We start from the raw sequence: 20154 nt of genomic DNA on the forward strand, positions 1-20154 counted from the left end.
GTTCGTGAACATCAGAAAGTAAGGAAAAAGGATGATGAAAGGATGAAATTGAGTGGGGAGAAAAATAAACTTAATTGACATCATCTTTTCCCACCACAAAAGATTAGTTTTGGTATTGAAAAAGTTTCTATGAAATCCTGATAAATAGTATGAGGTTTATAGATATTTTAGCGTAAAAGATGTGGATTTACACTAGAAAGGTGTGGATTTAGCCGTATCCAATGATATACTATTTTTTGATACTATATGTGATTTGATCCATAATGATAAATAGCAAATTTTAGTGTTTTTCTTTAATATGTAGATTAATATTGAATTAATTAAATAATGTAGTAAAAGAGGGGTAATGATGGAATCATATTATCTTCTCTATCCTAATATTAATTTTTAATTATTGATTGGATCTAAATGTTATAAAATAATTAACCTTAACGGAGGTTAGTGTAAATTTCAACATATGGAGAGAGGTCAGTGAAACAGTAAAAATTCTTAGGGGAGGTTTCTGAAATTATCCCTTGTTTTTGTAGTGTATAAAAAGAACTTTTGGACCATGCAATATACACACACAAACATATATGTATATATACACACACACACATATATATAGACACACGCACGTATATATGCTTGAGTACATTCAATTATTTTTCTAATAGCTTCTCTATATCTTTAATTTACTTGTGCTCTAAAAATACACACACACACATATATAGGGCCTGTCTAACCAGTGCTTATAGAACACTCATTAAAATATATTTCAGGTGTTATATTTTTGAAAATGTAAGATTAATTAAAAAAAGTAAATAAATATAAAAGAACATAGGTAAGATTAAATAGGAAAAGTATATAAATACAAGAAAAGATAATAATTGTTAATATGTGTATGCACATGTTATGTTAGGTGAATATTATGTGTATTAACGCACCATTTGAAAAATTCACACATATATATATATATATATATATATATATATATATATATATATATATATATATATATATAATGGATTAATCTTTCCTACTGTCAGTGTGGGATGAATGATAACTTTGTAAAATTTGAATTTGACATTCAACTTTTGCATATGTATCATGAATCTAATGGTAATAGTGTATGCACTGTTAGTTTATATAAAATTTACCTTATATATATATATATATATATGACAACTTTTTTATACACTATCAGTGTATAATTTTTTGTTAGGAGCAAATTTAGATCATACCACATAACATGAATCCAAATTTCAAATTCAGATCATGCACATGTAACATACATTCAAAATCTTTAATATAAAAAAAATCACCACACTATTAATACATAAAAAGTTAATCCATATATATATATATATATATATATATATATATTTCTTGAGTTAGGAACAACATCTAGAAAACAATAGAAATTTCTTTTCTAGCATCATTTTTTTGTCATACAAATTTTGTTTTATTTGGAAATCATTTTCTAATATAATTGTTGCCTCCTTGCATTTTGGATAATTTCTCAAATTAATTTTAATTATCCCATAAATTAATACCAAGAGTGTCTTCTAACTAGTGTCCAATTTTTTTTTAAATATATTGAATATTTTCTGTCTTTTGTTTATGTATTTATTTTCATTTACCATTGCTAGGTTAGTTGGTTGTTTTATGGAGATGAATTAACATAAGGAAATGTTATTTATACTCCCATTTTTTAAATTACATTCTCAAAATCACTTTAATCGTATAATTTTTATTTATTAAACTATATGATAAAACAAAAAATTAGAGTGCAAATAATAAAAAATTAAGTGTAAATAACATTTCTCTTTATGATATTAGAAACAATTAAATATACTTTAAAGTTGTAAAATACAATGACATTATAAATTTTTTGTGTGTCAAACTTGTAACACAAAACAATATCATGAAACAAAATAATAAAACTAGTTCAAAATTTATATAATCTATTGTTTTCCATTTTATAAGGAAAAGAGTGTATATGATACAAATGTGTTTCCACTCCTACAACGTATTAAAAGAAATTCTACAGACATTAAATAATAAATAATAATCGCTTTGTGTGGACTGATAGTTTCCTTTATTCTAATTTCTTAACAGTAAAATTTTGGAAAAATTGACCAAATTTGACCGAAATAATTCGTCCCCACTACTTTGTATCCAAAACAAGTACAAACACTTATTGTATTATGAACGTTAGAAAGAAGTTCTCCCATAAAGCAAGCAACTCAAAACCCTTCCCCCCACCTCTGTACTTTACTCTGGATTTCAACATCTCCACCTTCTTGTTTCGTGTATCAGAAAAAGAGCAGACATCCGGTGGTTTGACGTAATAAGTTTCACTCCTTAAAATTGCTTACCTGATGTCTGATAGTGCCTTCATGTGTTTTTCGTGGGTGTTAGTGTGCGAACACTGAGCATAGAGAAGAGAGGTGCTTCTTGGTTGTCGGCGGCCATCTTCGTCAACCATCTGGCAGGAATCCAATAATTTCCCTTTAGGTACATCTTCTTCTATAAATTGTTGCATTGTTTTTTTGATTCATGGAAAGGGCTATGCAATCGCAACTTTTATTAGCTCCAAATAGCAGATTAATTGTACAATGATACTGTAGTCGAGGTTAAAACTTAAGGTTCGTTATTTTTTGGATTCTTTTTTAGTACAATTGCAGGGAGCCAATGGTTCCTATTTTCACCGTTTTAAGAAGACAAATATCAGTTCCAGATAGCCATTTATAATGACCACATGGTTCTTGTACGACATTTACCATTTAAAGTAGATGAAAAAGAGGTTCCTTTGGTTAACTGCTTTAGATGCTTGGGCTGGTTAATTATTTATCATTTGGTATACAATACCAAGCAAGGCCTGAAAATCACACGAAAAAGATCTAAAATTTGCTTAATAAATGCAACAGCTCTATATTGAGATAATGTTTTGTGTACAAATGCCTTTACACTGGAGGAAAGAGGATTATTAACATAAAATCACGTTGATGTTAGTTGATTTGGCTAATGTGTTATGAGAAAGAAAAATTTGACTGGTTAATTCTTTTTGAGCAAATTATCCAAATGGCCACTAAACTTTTGCAATCGTCGAGTTTTGGCCATTGAACTACTAAATGTCTGGTTTTGACCATTAAAATATCAAAAGTTGTGACTCGAGACCATTCTATTAGATTTAGTCGTTAAATATGCTAGATCTAACTGCCCGCACTATTCCCAAGACAAAACGAATGGGGCAAATTAGAAAGTTGAAATGAGTTCTTGTACCACTTCTTCCTCTCCTATGCATCTGGTCCCTCGTCTTCCTTTTATTTTTACTTAAACCCAACATCAAACATTTGAGAAACGAAGAAAAACGAAACGACAAAGTGAATGGAGGGATTAAGAATCAGCAGGAATGGTTGATGAATAAGATCTTCATTTCCTAGAATGATGGATTGGGTGATTAGACTAATAGCAGCAGCAACACCAGCAATAGCAAGTTCAAATTGGTGAAGTGGCGGAAGAAAAAGTAGTACTGACTTTGGGGGCAGAGGCATGGGAAACTGAAAGACCGATGGTGATGAGGTTGTTGAAGCAATCGGAACTCGTCAATGTTAGTTTCCAGGAGGAGGAGGAAGAGGAGTTATGGTGGATGGAGACGGTGGGTTGAAATGGAGAAGAGATCAATTCTCTCCTTGAAGATTGCAAGGAATCAGATCCTCCCCCATGGGCATCTCTGCTAGTCAAGGCAGCGAGACTAGGATTCTTCATATTCTTCTTCTTGAGATTCTACTGCCACTACTATCGAATAGTAAAAGTTATTCTCCAGCCTGTTAATCACCACTAGATAATTTGCCCATTTTTCTTGCGATCTTGGGAATTGCGTGGCAGTCAAATTTTGACATACATAACGACTAAATCTAACAGAATGATCTCGAGTCTTAACTTTTGACATTTCAGTGGCCAAAACTAGACATTTAATAATTCAATGGTCAAAACTCGACGATTGCAAAATTTTAATGGTCATCTGGATAATTTGCTCATTCTTTTTACTTGCCTGTTTGTTTTTAACTTCGCATTTTTTCTTTACCCAGCCCATTTGCCAATCTTATACCCTACCCCCTTCATGTTGGGGCTTTACCTATCCTTTACTCCTTAGAATCTAGATGGATTTTAGTACTTTGTATTGGAATGTCCTATTTCTATTATAAGTTCTTCATTGACTTGTGCAGCCCCTCACTCCGGAACATTGTTGTTCCACCGATCTTGTCCTTTTTCACACGTTTATATGCTCCATAAATGCCGTCGTGTCCTTAAAAGCAGTGGTAAGACCCTTTTGCATGTACTACTTTCATCAACTTGGCCATGAAAGTAATTATTATATATTTATATGTTTATTTCATCTATATTCCATAGCTGTTTTAGCACACACTAGTTGTGGTTTGGCTGATTGCCTGACTACTTTTATATTTTTTTTTATTACAAACTTCAGCTGAACTTTTTTACTTCAAATTACACACTTTTCAGTCCCTAATATGACCATGTTGCATTGAAATTTATTTATTTTATAGTCCAGCAATCATATTTCGAGACCGCTTCAAATGATCTAGGAGCATGTGCAAGAAACGACTTGCTAAAGGTATATGCCTACTCCAACTTTCAATTGCCAGCCCTCATTTTCAAGTCCTTTTGCTCTTACTATCTGCCGCTAACCCAACAGTAATGTATAAATGTCGGTCAAATGAATGATGATTCCGAAATAGCTGATTAAAAAAATCACCGCACTTTGGAGCCAACCTTTGTTGCTACACTGGTGGAGTAGCACAGGAATGGTCCATGGAACAAGCTACAGAAGGGTAGGTCAAATTGGTATCACTCGTCCTTACATATGAATGACAAGTGCAACGTAAATTTGAAATGGGATCAATACCGATCCAAGTTTTATAGGTTGGAAGCTGAATGAAATTGTTTCACTCAGCTAACTGGGATGTCTCGATCAACTGCAGAAATAGGACTCGGGTAGAATGCCGACCTTTTGACCTTCCAAGCTATCAAGGAAAAATAGAGTGCTCTTAAGAGGGTAATGCATTCCATTACCTTCTACATTTAAATTTGAATATGTGTTGTGTACTACTGCACTACATTATGGACAATACTCATAACAGCTTTGGCTATTTGACGACCTTTTGTTTCTTTGCTACTTAAATATAACATTAGCTTTGGTTTGGCTCGTCGGTTATGAAGCTTAAACTGTTTTATATGCCTAATTTAAGACTTGTGCTTTTCAACCTAATGTGCTGATGTAACAAAGAACCACAGTAGGGAAATACTGACAACAACCTGTGTTTAAAACGTTTGCCATTGCTTAAATTGCTAAACTCACATCAAAGTGTTCATAATTGGTGATTATTGTTGGATCTGAGATGGATTTGTCTTGTACTTGATACTTATTTTGCATCTAACATTACATACTCAGGTTGTAGAGTTTTAATTAATGCTACTGGATTGCCCTTTTCCTTTGCCTTGTAATTGAAAAAATCCTAGTTGTACTAGATCTGTTTAAAAATTCTCTACTATGATTTAGATAATGCTACTTGTTCAGGGGTTGCATACTAGTGAGTAAATATTTGAATGGCCAGAAAGCAAGCACTTTGCACAGTTCAAAGAAGGTCGAAACTGTGGTATTTTCTTTGAGTTGACTGAAATTCTGGAGAGGCACACAGGTACCAGTAAACATGCCCAGTCATCCGCCCAAAGTGATGTCCACCACTCTCCGTGGTCTACCGAAAAAATAGCAGGTGCAGTCAACAGAAAGGCGAAACTCGATGGACCTTGCTCCGACTTCTGGGAGAGGATGTGTACATCTCTGTTCATGATGATGAGGTTGAATTTGTTTCAAAGAGGCCTGGTAAAAGACCTATATCAAGCTTGGGGAATTTGTCACATGATGGATCTAGAAGCACTAAATCTCAAAAAACCGGGGATGCTCTAAGAGACGCAGCCACCCACATCAGCAAGTTGTCACAATTGAAAATTGAAGATAGAGAACGATGTAACGAGTAGTGTGTCACTACATTAAAGGTTTGAGATAACAGCTATCCGAAACATGAGTCTATTAAGCTCTAGTCTCAGAAACAATTGGCCTGCATGAAAGAGTTTGAAAAGAGTGAGAAGTGTTGCCAAATGTTCCTCTTGTCGGATGAAAGCTTCCAGTGTTACTATACTGATACCATTCTGGATCCCTAAACCCCACAACCATCACACACTTGGTACTCCCTGAAACCTTTATAGTTGGTGAGCAATTTTGTAGTTTGGTCTCACCAATCCCAAGCATTCGGCATATATGTTGTTACTATGTGAAATTTGAATATGTTAAGTGATTTCAACTATGAAATTAGGGGAACTGCTTACATTTTTGCCCTATGTGAAACTTGATGTGTGTTTCGATTAGAAGCGGGGACATTAAAGACGTGGTATTCATTTTAATTTGAACGAATTGTAATGTGATCACTTGGCTAAAAACTTTTAATATTGTGGATATTGCATAGCTATTACTGGAGGTAAATTATACACATAGCTGTCGGGATCCATATATACACACATCCTAATATAATTATATATTTATTTATGGATATATATAACCCTATATATAACGATAGATATAAATGCATATATGAATATATATATATCCATATATATTTATATAAATATATATGGATATAGCTATATATTTATGTATATGTAAACATACAAATAGATATATGTATATATGTATATATACATAGTTGTATATAAATAAATATAGTTATATTTATGCATATATTTATATAGAGGTACATATGTAAATGTATATGTGTACTCATTGAAGTTCTTTTTTTGTATATGTATATATACTTTCTTTATAGCAGATTATATGAAAGGATTTTTAGTGGTGGAGAAATGAAAATGAAATGTTCATCACCTGAATTCAAAACATTTGTTTTATACGTTTTGATTGGAATGTCCCATTTATCCTCATCAATTACAGGTAACCTACTGGTGGCATTCAAATACAGCTCACTGAAAGTTGATTTGTCTTGTAACAAGATATTTGCATGACATTGAGGTCTCCCTGATTATGCTCTTTATTACTCCAATGAACTGAAATCCGGACAAAAGCAACGTTGTTGTTTTGAATTCATCCCCGCACGCACATGGCTTTTGGCTGATGAAAATGTAGAGATTGCAACTTTTACTCCCTATTCGTGCTCTTCAACAGTTGATACCACTAGTGGCTAATGATGCATATGGCCATCTACATTGTTAAAATTGTATAGCTTTATTAGACATTCGGATGGAAGTACTTGTGTTTTAGCAATGAAAGTGGAAATGTTTTCACGTAGACCCATTAAAAGTTCTGTAAACTTATTGGTAAGGAACAAACGAATAACTGTATGGACTAGCCAAAAATAAGATTGTGTGAGATTCCCTTGTATAGCTGCCAACTACACTGACTCATACTTTGCCTATAAATTACTGCGAAAGAGTATCGGCTACCTACTTTCACAACGGTGTAGGCTAACCTTCCAGACATATATTGGTTGCTCGAGACACTAGTTTGACGGTATCACAATGCAGGTAAATGTATCATAACAAAAAACCTATTTGTCCTATCACATTTGTCTATGTAAAATTAGGTCTTCTCCTACCAAGGATTCTTATAACCTATGCATTGTCTAATGAAATTGGTATTTTGAAATTGGTATAGTTTGCTTGTATCGAGAGAGAGTAGAAGCATGGACAGGAACTGGACTACTTGGGGAACTTCTTATGACCAAGAGGAGGACGACGAGGATTGGCAACTAATGGAATGGACAATTCTTGTTCTTTTCAATTCGGTAGCCAAAATAGCAGTCGAATATATATTGCCACTGCCATGTAGAAATAACATATTATCGGGAAGAGATTATGTCCAAGAAATGATTCATAGATATCCAACAAGGATTCTTGAGAATTGTAGGGTCATAGTGGACTCTTTCATGCGATTATGTGAAATTTTGGTTAGTGGAGGATATTTCCCGCAAAACCCTCAGAAAAGAGTAAAAATAGAAGAGGCAGTGTGTATGACATTGGTGATATTATGTCACAACCATCGAATGCATTGTCTTGCTGAACGATTTCAGCATTCCCTGGAAACTATATGCAAGAACATTCACGAGATCCTACGAAGTCTTTGTGAATTAGGAAAACATCTTGTTTGACCCAGAGGCCAAAACAATATGCATCCAAAAATTTATACGGATCGAAGATTCACCAATTGGTTTATAGTAGAAAATTTTCGCACCCTTTTCGTAATGCATATTTTTAACGATTACAAATCGATTATTTACTCCTAAGATTAATATTTTTTCTTGCCATGAATAATGCTATTACAGACATCACACCAACTCATTTATTTCATGCATAGAATACGGTAGGTGCAATGGATGTGACTCATATTCCAGCACATGCTCCGCCTAGGAAACGTGTCACATACAAGTATAGGCATGGCCAAACAACTCAGAATGTGTTAACCATATGTGGTTTTGAGATGCACTTTATATATATTTATGCTGGATGGGAAGGGAGTACCCATGATACACGTGTTGGATGGAGCACTAACAGGGCTCACACATTTTCCAATGCCTCCGCCAGGTGGAAACAATTATATAATAATATTTTTTTATATATAGTTTAAGTGTTTATTCTTGTACCAATCACTGGTGTTTTTTTTCCCGTTCAGTGAATGTCATGGTAGGAAAATACTACTTGATTGACGGTGCATATAGAAACATTCTAGAATTTCTTGCACCTTATCGTGGTACACTCAGATAGCAAGTACAAGGACGACGAGGTTTTACCTCCTTGCAGCAGCTTTTCAATATTCGCCTTTCATCGTATTGAAATGTAATTGAGGGATGTTTTGGGGTGCTAAAAAGATGATTCACCCATATTGTGCGGTCCAGTGCCAAATTTTTATATGACTACATAAATAAATGTTGTCATCACTTGTTGCACATTTCACAATTTTATACGAGACGAGTTGCCAGTGGATGACATCTTCAATGACCACAAACAAGAGATGGAGGTTGAGGGAGAAGGTAGGGTACCACCAAGGCCAGAAATCCAACCTTTCCACGCCTCGTAAGAAGAGGTGAATGAATGGCATGGAATGAGGGATGCAATGGCAAATGGAATGTGGAATGACTACAGAAGTGGTAGGCGAAGGCAATAGGAAAGAAATTGTCAATGCTCTTGCTTTAATTTTAGTGTGTCGGCGTACGGACTATACTAAACATATAAAGTATAGTTATCATCTAATATCAACTACTTTGATAATTCTGTTTGGATCATGATTGTGTGTGCTAGTTGGTGAGACACCACTTTCCGATTAGAAGCACTTATTTGTATTTGCTAATTTGAATCTGTCGAGAAATTACTTACACTGTGAAACAAGAGTTAGAGATGCCACGGTACTCGTGTTTTTAATTGTTTCAATAGTTTACAAAGTGCAAAGGCAAATTATGCACTTTCAAATAATTATGACAAAAATTTAGAGGTATAGAATTAACAATCCATACAAAAATCCTATTTAGAATTCAAGAGAAATTAACTATCCAAACATAATTCTCAATATATTCCAAATACTTTGACTGGAATAAAGATAATTATTCCAAAGAATACTTTATCAATCCATACAGATCCGAGACTGTTGTTATGATTCGGGTCGGGTCGATTGCACAAGAATTAACCCCCAAAAAAAATCTCAAATAAATAAAGAAAAGCAAGCAAAGAGAGCGAAAGAAGGAAGAAGATGAGCAGCAGCAGCAACGTCAACTCAGTATTCTATGCAGAATCATACCATCCAATTCAAGCAGGAAGCATCGATGGAACCGACGTTCTTCCTCACGACAACGCCGTCTACAGAGCTTTCCTTTGCACCAACTCTGGCCTCTGTAACTTTTCCTATTGCTGATTTCCTTCCCAGGTTCTTGTTCATTCTTTTTTGCCATTTTTTCCCACTTTTTATGTGCCCATTTTCTTGCAGATGACCCTTTCGGTGATCCAAAGGTGATTGGTGACCCCTATTGCACGATTTTTGTGGGCCGTCTTTCCCACTCCAGCACTGAAGAAACTCTTCGCCAGGTCCCTTTTTTTTTTTATTTAAGTTTCATTTTCTTCATTTTCACTTTGTTTTGTTGGTTTTTGGTTATGGCGTTGTATTTGAAAAGATTACTTTTTTGAGCTTATCTGTTGAATTGGGGATATGGGTTTTGTCTATTTCTTCAGGCTATGAGCAGATATGGAAGAGTAAAGAACTTGAGATTAGTCAGACACATTGGTTAGTTACTAATTTATCCACTGATTTATGCTGTTCAGTTTTTTTTTATCAACTTTAATTTCAATTGTATTTTCGGTTTTGAGTATTATTGTGTTATATTTTACTTGTCTGTTTATGATTTGTAAAGGAAGTTATAGTTTTTCTACAATTAAATGTGAAGCACGCTAGCAACCACCAATCGTTACAAGTATTTATGATGATATATGGTTTTTCTCGGCCCGGAATTTTGTCTTTCTTTTCTTCAGTTGCTTGGAAGAAAGTAAGATGAAATGCTCCATTATTATAGCTTTGTTGTGTAGCAAATCTTTTTGCTCACAGTTTTTTACTTGTAGAAAGAACGAAAGAAATAGAAGTGTACTTGGTTTTGAAATTGTAACACGCTAGGGAGATGTTAAGTAGGTACTTGGTTTTGTAATGCAGTCTAGTATCAGTTGTATGGGGAGAACAAATGCAAAGGAGAAATATAGGGAACCTAATCTTTTTTTAATCAATTGTAACACCCTTTCTGTTGCAACATATAGAATGATCCTAGTTGAATCCATGACTAGAAACTTTTACCGGGAATTTTGTCCACGTCTCAGAATGGCATCTTTGAATTTGCAAATGAGTTGCTGATGTAAATTAATCATTCTCATGATTGCTCTGCAGTCACTGGTGCCTCACGTGGTTATGCATTTGTTGAATTTGAAACAGAAAGAGAAATGAGGCGAGCATATAAGGTGAGTCTACTTTGTTATATATGAGAGGTTGTCAACCGTGTTTAGTTCTCTCCCTATTTACGTGAGTGTCAGTTCTTTGTTGTTCTTTCCGTTTGTCTGTTTAATTTGATAGTCTTAAGAGTTTTTCCTTCAATCTGTAAAATTTTATCTCTTGACTGGATTTTGGCAATGCATGTATTTCCAAATTGTTTAGCTTTACTCTGAGGAACGTACTTTACGACTACCTTATAGTTGGCTATCACTTTAATGGCTAGCTGGAGCAATCATGAAATTTGGCATCTTGATTCATGCGTGCATTAGTTCAACTGTTGATCTATCAAGGTCATCTTTTGATTACCACTTTTTGTTTTATTTTCTTTAACTGCTGCCAGTCTCTGGAGCTTTTTGGTTCTGGTACTAACTAAAAATGGGCAGAAATGAGGAGCCTGGCATAATTTGTTTCAGGGCTGAGGTTTTTTAAGTCAGAAACCTTGGAAAAGACCTTCAACTTGTCTGAGATTGGTTGCCAAAAAGTGTAGACTAGCCATCTTTCTGCTCAGTAACAAAACAAAGTTTCACAGCAGCTTGGTAGTAGTTAGAATGCTAATTATGAGTGAATTAGGATAATGTAAATTTTTACTTCAAAAGGTCAGCAGCCAAGGTAAAAATTATGGTTCTACAAACTAATCTTGTGATAGATGTGTTAGATATTACACTATCTATGTGTGTAATTTAAGACAAGGAACCCTGTTTCCTTTTCACGCAGAGAGATGCCGAGTTCTTGCATATACTCTCTTCCTTAATTTCACCACAACCCTCTGTTGAAGCATTCCCTGTTCCTCTTGAATTTGGTTGCATGAGATGTTCTCGATAATACGTCATGTAGGATATGACTTATTAGCTAGCAGATCCTGGAGTACATTTTCACTGTAAAATCCTGGTATTAACATGTTTATCCGTACTTCCTATTTGTTGTGGGATTTAAGTCTGAGATACTTAAAGGGATCATCATAATCAGAAAAATACCAGATGAAAAACCTATTTCCACATCTTTTGTGCAGGATGCTCATCATACCTTTATTGATGATTCGGAAATCATAGTTGATTACAACAGACAGCAGCTCATGCCAGGCTGGATCCCAAGAAGATTAGGTTTGTCAAATCTTTCTAATCTTTCGAAGCCTTATTATGATTATTATCAACTTTAATAGTTATTTTTCTTTCCAGGAGGGGGTCTTGGTGGTAGAAAAGAGTCTGGGCAGCTGCGTTTCGGAGGGCGAGAACGACCATTTCGTGCTCCCTTGTATGTGTTAATCCTTTGCTTCTTGAACCATGCTAACTAATTGACTGGAATTTTTCTAGATGAAAGTTGCAACAGAAGGTATAAGGAACGTTAAATAGTCCATTAGAGTTGTTTTCTTATAGGTTATGCCTTGGTTATTTTTGGCCACTGGGATATTTTCTCTTGTTTCCATTTGTAATAATTTAATCGCTTTGTGGGATATATAGATTACATAATGGGTGACTGTTTTCTTTTGTCTTAGTAAAAGGATGTTTTCATAAATAGAACTTTTGCAAGTGGGAAACAAGTAGATGTCACATAAATTTTGCTAGTGACAGATGTTAATGCAAATTTTATTGATGCATACTCTTGAGATTTAGGAAAGTATCTGCTGCGTTATCTAAGCTTGTAAAATTAATCTACTTTTCTCAAGGAATATGTTGTTACCGATTCAGTTATTGGATTTCAGCACTTCTGTTTATGGATTCAAATGTTTTGAGCATCAAGCTTATTTTCCACATAAAGTTGAAATCAGATTTCACTCTTTTGGTAGACTTTTATTAGGTTTACCACCTTGGTGAACATTGCGGATAAAGAAGATGATCCTAATTTAGACATTGGTTGTTCTTCAACTGGATCACTTTATGATAAATTCATTGATTGAATCACATAATTCAACAATTCAATGAAGGGTTGATCCGTTTTCATGGGACTTCCATATTCGCACTGAAATGACTTGACCGTCACTTGCAAAACAAGTATTGTAATCCATTTTTAAGAATCTTGTCTTATGATGTATTGCATGTATACCTAATTGTTACATGTTATACATGAAAAATAAACCTTTTAAAAAAAAAAAGGGAAATGCTTTGTTTCCATTTGGCAACCTAGTTTTGAGAAGAATATTCAGTATCATTTTTCAAAATTTACAAACTAAAAACACTCTCTTCCCAGAGTAATTTTGATATTCTTTTTAATGTCAATTGTCTGATGCGAAAATCCAATTCCGTTGTACTATATTGACCTATTATACTTGAGATTCAGTAATTTGCTACATTTGATTAGTTTAGCCCCTTGAGATGTAGCCAATCTTATACCTTAAGTATATCTTCTGTTGCAACTGTTTTAGATACACTGGAGGAGTTGATCTTGTACCTTTTGTTGCAGTTTGATATGTCAATTGTCTGATCATTCCCAATTTGATTAAGCTGTGTCTGGTCTCTCTCTTTTCTCATTATTCTAAATCATCATGCTCAGCCCCAGTAACACATTCAATTTGGGAAGTTCAGGAATTTAGGAAGCATAGTCTTTTTCATGACATCTGATTCCTGGGTTCAAGCTATACACTAAATTAGCAAACAATATCAGAGTTAAGTTCATTGAATTATTTGAAAAGAAATCCTAAAGAGTTCCAGTTCCCTAGTAACTCGTGAGATTTGTTGATGTTTAAACCTTGCACCTAAGTCTGTTTGGTCCAGAATGACCATAAACTGTAGTATTTTCTTATCCTCCTTATTCATACTTGTCATGGCCTTACACCAAATGGTAGAAATTCTATGATTCCTTCTATTTCTACTGTTTATTCAAATGCCCTTTTAGTATTCAAATATTAGCAAAAGATATCAAAGTTAACTTCATTGGAATATTTGAAAAGGGATCTTAAAATTCCCTGTGCCTAAGTAATTTGTGGGTTGTTTGGTCCAGAATAGCCATTAAGTAATAGGCTATAGTTTTTCCTTTTCCTTTTGCTTCGTCTTTGTTTTGTCTTGCATCAGATGCTGAAAATTCTCTGGTTCCTTCTGTTCCTATTGTCTAAGTGCACGGCAGTCATCCACAGTGAAACATATTGAAGCAGTTTTCAATAAACTATATATACAAATGAACCCTTTCTGTTGTGAATTTCCGAGTCCTCCCCACTTCCATTTTGAGGTTGTAGTGGCCTGCAATTTTAAATACAGTTGTCCAAATATTGAATAGCCATAATATTTTTCCCAAATATTCCCTTGTTTGCTCTTGAGTACTAGGCCCTACAGTTCTCCTATTTGTGTAAGTAAAAGGATAAGAGGTAAATTTCTCCTGTTAATAGGTGAATGAGACATGATTCAGTTGTATGATTGAATTGTGACCTCCCTATAATCAAGTTTTAGTTCTTGTTGTTCTGCCGCTTTTTTGCTGTCACTTTACCCTAATGCTTACTTTCACAACTTCCTAACAGCTATTAATGCAAGTCGAACTATTCTAAATTGAGAAAGAAATTGAAAATTCTGGCACCTGGAGAAATGCAACCGCACCTGACTTGACAAAAAGTGACAAGCAAATTATTCTTTGTTATCTTCCTATGTGATTTCTGCAGGCTAAATTAAGTTCTTTATTTTATTTTCATTGAGGCTGAAAGTTATGGAGTCCGTGACCAACTGCTCACATGAAAGATGCAGCTATCTTGTAGTTTTTTTCTAACATTTTGGATTGGCGGGAGGCATTGTGGTAGACTGATCATTGATCCCCAAGGGGGTGCTTGAAATTATAGTGGTGTGTGGGTCTTTTGGAAGACTAAGAATGTTCTGTCATGTACATGACTGATCATTTTATCCTAAATTATAAGCAGTTGCCTGGGTTGGGTCTTCAGATTTATTGCTAGTCACTATCTTTGCCTTGATGAATTCAACTGACTATAACTTTAATTTGTTCAAGTTTTTAGATATCCTAATCTTATGTTTGCATGGTTCTGGTATAACCCAGGCGACAAATTCCTTTTGATGACCTCAAAAGGCTTGGCATACCACCTCCCCTGGAAGGAAGATATGTGTCACGCTTTGAGGTATCAGAATGTCAAATATTAGATTTCTGGTGCTTGTGTGTGTGTGTGTGTATTCTGATACTAAACAAGAAAGTGCAACTTTGTTCATCAAGATTTCCTGTAGTTATTTGCTTGAATACTCTAATCTAAGTAACTACTTTGACTATGTTCAGATGTTTTTCCCCTTGTTTCTTTTTCACTTTAAGAAGCCTAGTTAAACATATCTTGATCCAGTGAAGACTATGACCGGAGTCCCTTTCAAGTTTGATGAAGCAAGTACATAGTAGTTGCCAAAAACTTGCAGCTAATAATGTTTCATTTAATGCATAAAGGTTCCATCACCACCCCGAAGAAAAAGGGTTTCTGCAGACCGTGAAGACTACTCCTATAAGCATGATGAAGAAACTAGTCGTGATTATCATCTCGAAAGGTCACCAAGCCTGGAACAGTCATCTGATAGACGGAGGAGGTCAAGAGACAGGCACGACCACTCAAGCAAGCACCACAAACGTAGTAGGCATTCTCATCGAGATGAAAAGAAGTCTAACAGTCGTGATCACTCAGGTGTCGTTGGTTCCATGGACAGAAGCAGTTCACGCCAACATGGCAGATATTCTCATGAAAGTGAAAGGTGGTCTCCCAGAAGGAACAGCTTATCAGACGACTAAGTAGCAGCTAAATCTCCGACTAGTGCTAGTACTGAGCGAGCAACTTTTTACCATTTTGTGATTTTCAGATTTCAGTAAGGAGCTTCTGACATCAACATTATATGATTTCTGGTTTGAAGGCTTTTGGATGATGCAGTCAGAGAGCCACTGCATCTGTCTCGGAGAGGCGCAGTTGTGTGGATATTGGTTCAAGTAGCACAGAACGCATTGATCAAGTTCCATTAAACGTGGAGGTGAATGGTAGCAATCTTATGCAAGTGAAATGTATAAAGCTTGAAGGAATATTTTCCTTCTTGCTGATATATTCGCTAGACATGGAGTAGACTTGGAGAATATGAAGGGTGCCAATTTTGTTACTTGATTCCATCTTGATACGCCAAATGAAAATACCGGTGCTGCATCTGATTGCCAAGCTTGCAAATTCCAACATTTTACTTGGGTATAAGCCAAGCCACCACCTCGCCACATCCCTATGCAATAAGCACGTTCGTGAAGCCTTGTACGGTGGGCAGAAATGTGAAAAAGTACTGCTGAAGATATTTTGTGTAACTAATGTATTTGCCAAGACTGAATTTGCACCGAGTCATCTTATCTTATACTTTTTGGTTCTGTACTTTGATTCCCAACTTTCAATACATTTGCCAAAACTCTAGTAGGTAGAAGATATATTCCATGTTAAGTTATCTTGAACACAGGAGCGCTAGTGTGTTTTCATTCAAAACTGGCTATCAAGAAGTGTAATCATATACATATACATACATACATATATACATATAATATATATGTGTATATACATACAATATATATATATATATATGTGTGTGTGTGTGTGATAATGATTAGTTTTAATTTTAGAAGGTTGTTGACTTGGTTACTTTAACTTTCTACCAAATGAACTGTCTATTTTTCTGTCACAGGGATGAATTTAACATTTGTGTTTGATCGAAATATTGGATACCAAATTGGCACGTAGGTCAAATATTAGGGACTGAATTTCTATATTTTTTTTCTAGTAATAAAGACCTCCCCATGTATGGTCGTAAAATCATTCATGAACCTGCTCTTTGTTATGAAACAACTAAAAGTATGGATGTCCCTTTGTATTCCCAAGAGAATTAATTCTTCTTCATTTTTTTTTTTTTTTTTTTTTGTAGAGGGGAGGTTTTGAACTCGTAACCTCCTACTTGCTACATTTCCTTTTTCCTAACCACCCAACCCAACTCTCCCTGCTCTTCTTCTTTCTCTAATATCTCTATTCATATTATAGTAGTTTATTAGTTTTACAACACGTTATCAGCACGAGTCTCTACTTTTGAGCAAAAGGTGAAAGCGGAGCCTCTACCTTGAGTAAAAGTGAAACACGAGATTCTGCCCATGTTTGTTTTTTCGCCAACATCTGTCTATTTATTGAGGTAAATTTCTAACCTATAAACCTATTTCAATTTCTTATGGCTAACATTTGAATGATCGCAAAATACAAGTACCTACTGTTGAGCAACCACTAAACACAACAATATATTGTTTGACATCTTTGAGGTAATATTTTTCCTTTTAATTCTACTCATTTATCTTTAGAATTATTTGTTATAAATACTTATATTCTGATGCATTGAGTTTTGGAGATGCTATTATAGAAAATTAATTATGCTTGAGGATTCACTTGTTCTTCGAAATATTTAAAGAAAAAGATTCGATCACCTGAAGATGGTCGTTCTTTAACGAAAATTTTTGACCGCTAGAAGATGGTCATTATTTCAAAAGCCTGGTATGATAAATTTACCTGTGGCTACAAGAGCATAATTATGCAATTTTCAGAATTACTTCTCAGTTGAAATTGTGTCGAGAAAATTTTACTCATAAGATATATTGAAAATGATACTCTCTACAATTGATTTCTCGAATATGCTCCTGTAGTAGCAATATTAAGAGAAATTTTGAGAAGTATTTTGTACTTATTGCATGCTAATTCTAGTCCATTCCCAGAAGTGAATGCGACTAAATTTCAATTTATTAGTTATGGTTGTTTCCATGACTATGATTTTGGTAAATATATATTTTACCATGACAAGAGAAAAAAAGTTACCACTTGAAGTGGGATAATAATGATAAGGACAAGAAAATAAAGGTCCTAAAGATAAATGTCCCGAAGTACATTTGATGAATCAAAATTATAATATCATCTTCACATGACCAATTTCTTTAAACACCCTGAAGGTGTATGATACTTGATTTAATTTATGATAGTAATTAGCTTTTCTTCCTGAAGAAGAAATTGATGTTAAATATTTGGGATCAAAGGATTATGGTAATGATATTTGTCCCATAAGAATTATGGTGACAATGATATGTGTCTCATTAATAAATGCTACTATATACACTATTTTCCAACAAAAGAGACAAACACAATCAGTGGTAGTGCTTAAGTGATTGAAAATTCCAGAAGAGCCACTGTTATATTTCTCCCCGTAGAAGAAATGTTTATGATAAATAAAGCACTACTTTTTATCATGTCTCGAAAAATTTATTGAATTTGAATATCCGTTGAAATGGATATCAAATTGAGATATTAAATGAAACAATGATAGAGATCATGTTTAGAAATCAAGTGAGATAAAGGTTAATTATATCATAATAATCATTCGAGAGAGAAATGGTTATCGATATAGTTGTCTTCATTCTCATTTTGATTTATAATTATCACCTGCAGTAAACCAGAAGTTTACTGATCCCAATGGTATATGATTTGACAAAAGTGAAAATATTTGAGAGCCAACAAATATTTATACATTTCCCCTTTATATTTTATATGGCTCTAAAAGAAATTTAAAATTTATGTTGGGTATGAATCACCTTTTACGATTAAATATCGTAAAATATTGATGGGTGATCTATTGAATGATTTATTTATTCTGATGAGTTACGATTCCCGACATTAGGGGGAGGAAAAGATCAACCGAAAGAAAATCATTTAAAAAAATTAGATTTTCTCAATCCTCATACAAAATAATATGAACTAGAAGTTCAAGAAATTATTCATTTGCAGAAAACTGCAAACAATTGTCAGATATATTCCTCATACAAAATAATATGAACTAGAAGTTCAAGAAATTATTCATTTGCAGAAAACTGCAAACAATTGTCAGATATATTATCGACTCCAGAAGAGTCATTAAATCAACTATTCATGCAGGAAATACCTTGATTAAAATTGATGTCCCTGAAGGACATGCACAAGTGCTACAAATAAATTTAAAGCCGGCCTACCTAAATAAGGTATAAATTGATTTCAAATATCTCCGGAGATTAAATGTCATGACAAAATTCAATCTCTTAAAGAGGTCCCTCCTGAAGAGCCAACTCCTGAAGGGAATGAAATCATAAAAAATTTAATTGGAGCCTGATGAAATGTAGCACTTTATATTATAGAAGTTGATGAGAATTATGAATCTAAATCGGTTGATGAATGTCGGTATAGAAATGATTGGCCAAAATGGAAAGATGTGATTCAATCTGAATTAGACTCACTGGTTAAAAGAAAAGTTTTTGGATTACACACCTGAAGGTGTAAAGCAAGTAGCCCAAGAATTTTCACAAATATTTGGATACCAATGATCCAATATATCCATGTGTTTTTATCAAGAAAAATGGATCAAATTTTGTGATAATTGCTATATATGTTGATGATCTAAATTTGATTGGAACTCCTGAAGAGAATCAAAATAATGTTGAATATTTGAGAAAAGAATTTGAGATCAAAGAATTTTGGAAAAACAAAATTCTACCTTGATTTACAAATTGAGCATTTGAAAAGTGAAATTTTTATCCACCAAACTGCATATACCCGGAAGGTATTAAAGCGGTTTTATATGGATAATACACATACATTAAGTACTCCAATAGTTGTTAGATCATTAGATCCTAATAAGGATCCTTTTAGATCACGAGAGGAAGATGAAGGGATACTTGGTCCTGAAGTACCATATCTTAGTGCAATTGGCGAAGAATATTGGAATGCGATGATTAAAAGATCTCAAATGATGTTTGCATCAGGGGGAGAAATTAATACAAAGGAATAGTGTACTCTTTTTCCTTCACTAGGGTTTTTGTCCCAATGGGTTTTTCTCTAGTAAGGTTTTAACGAGGCATATTCTTTGTGTAATGGACATCCAAGGGGGAGTGTTATGAAACAACTAAAAGTATGGATGCCCCTTTGTATTCCCAAGAGAATTAATTCTTGTCCATAAATCAAGAATTAATTCTCTTGGGAATACAAAGGGACATCCATACTTTTAGTTGTTTCATAACACTCTTTTTTTTGTTTGGCCTTTTTTGAAGAATGATAGATGGATATTTTAGGAGCTTATCAT

General features: G+C 34.2%; 1 protein-coding gene and 1 long non-coding RNA gene across 9 annotated transcripts; both read left to right on the forward strand.

The window, feature by feature from the left end:
- Positions 1 to 2203: 2203 nt before the first annotated feature.
- LOC140038316 (uncharacterized) lies at positions 2204 to 7951 on the forward strand. Of its 4 annotated transcripts, XR_011842146.1 has the most exons (7): positions 2204 to 2499; positions 4215 to 4307; positions 4554 to 4838; positions 4989 to 5062; positions 5585 to 6251; positions 7010 to 7599; positions 7730 to 7951. It is a non-coding gene; the product is annotated as an uncharacterized lncRNA (long non-coding RNA). The 4 variants fall into 4 exon arrangements; XR_011842147.1 differs by lacking the exons at positions 7010 to 7599; positions 7730 to 7951 and having other exon boundaries at positions 4554 to 4621; positions 4703 to 4838; positions 5585 to 6379; XR_011842148.1 differs by lacking the exons at positions 7010 to 7599; positions 7730 to 7951 and having other exon boundaries at positions 4961 to 5062; positions 5585 to 6379.
- A 1154-nt stretch (positions 7952 to 9105) lies between these two features.
- LOC113736973 (U11/U12 small nuclear ribonucleoprotein 35 kDa protein-like) lies at positions 9106 to 16477 on the forward strand. 5 transcript variants are annotated; one of them, XM_027264205.2, is made up of 10 exons: positions 9109 to 9218; positions 9702 to 9956; positions 10049 to 10146; positions 10291 to 10342; positions 10991 to 11061; positions 12102 to 12192; positions 12268 to 12343; positions 15062 to 15140; positions 15452 to 15815; positions 15907 to 16477. In XM_027264205.2, the coding sequence occupies exons 2-9, from the start codon at positions 9815 to 9817 to the stop codon at positions 15785 to 15787; spliced, it is 945 nt and encodes a 314-aa protein (XP_027120006.1). In that variant the 5' UTR covers positions 9109 to 9218; positions 9702 to 9814; the 3' UTR covers positions 15788 to 15815; positions 15907 to 16477. The 5 variants fall into 5 exon arrangements, with proteins under 5 accessions (XP_071939679.1, XP_071939678.1, XP_027120006.1 ...); XM_072083578.1 differs by lacking the exon at positions 15062 to 15140 and having other exon boundaries at positions 9106 to 9218; positions 15907 to 16143; XM_072083576.1 differs by having other exon boundaries at positions 9111 to 9218; positions 15452 to 16477.
- Positions 16478 to 20154: the final 3677 nt, after the last annotated feature.

The sequence above is a fragment of the Coffea arabica genome, chromosome 3e (genome assembly GCF_036785885.1).
Source record: "Coffea arabica cultivar ET-39 chromosome 3e, Coffea Arabica ET-39 HiFi, whole genome shotgun sequence".
Taxonomy (NCBI): Eukaryota; Viridiplantae; Streptophyta; class Magnoliopsida; order Gentianales; family Rubiaceae; genus Coffea; species Coffea arabica.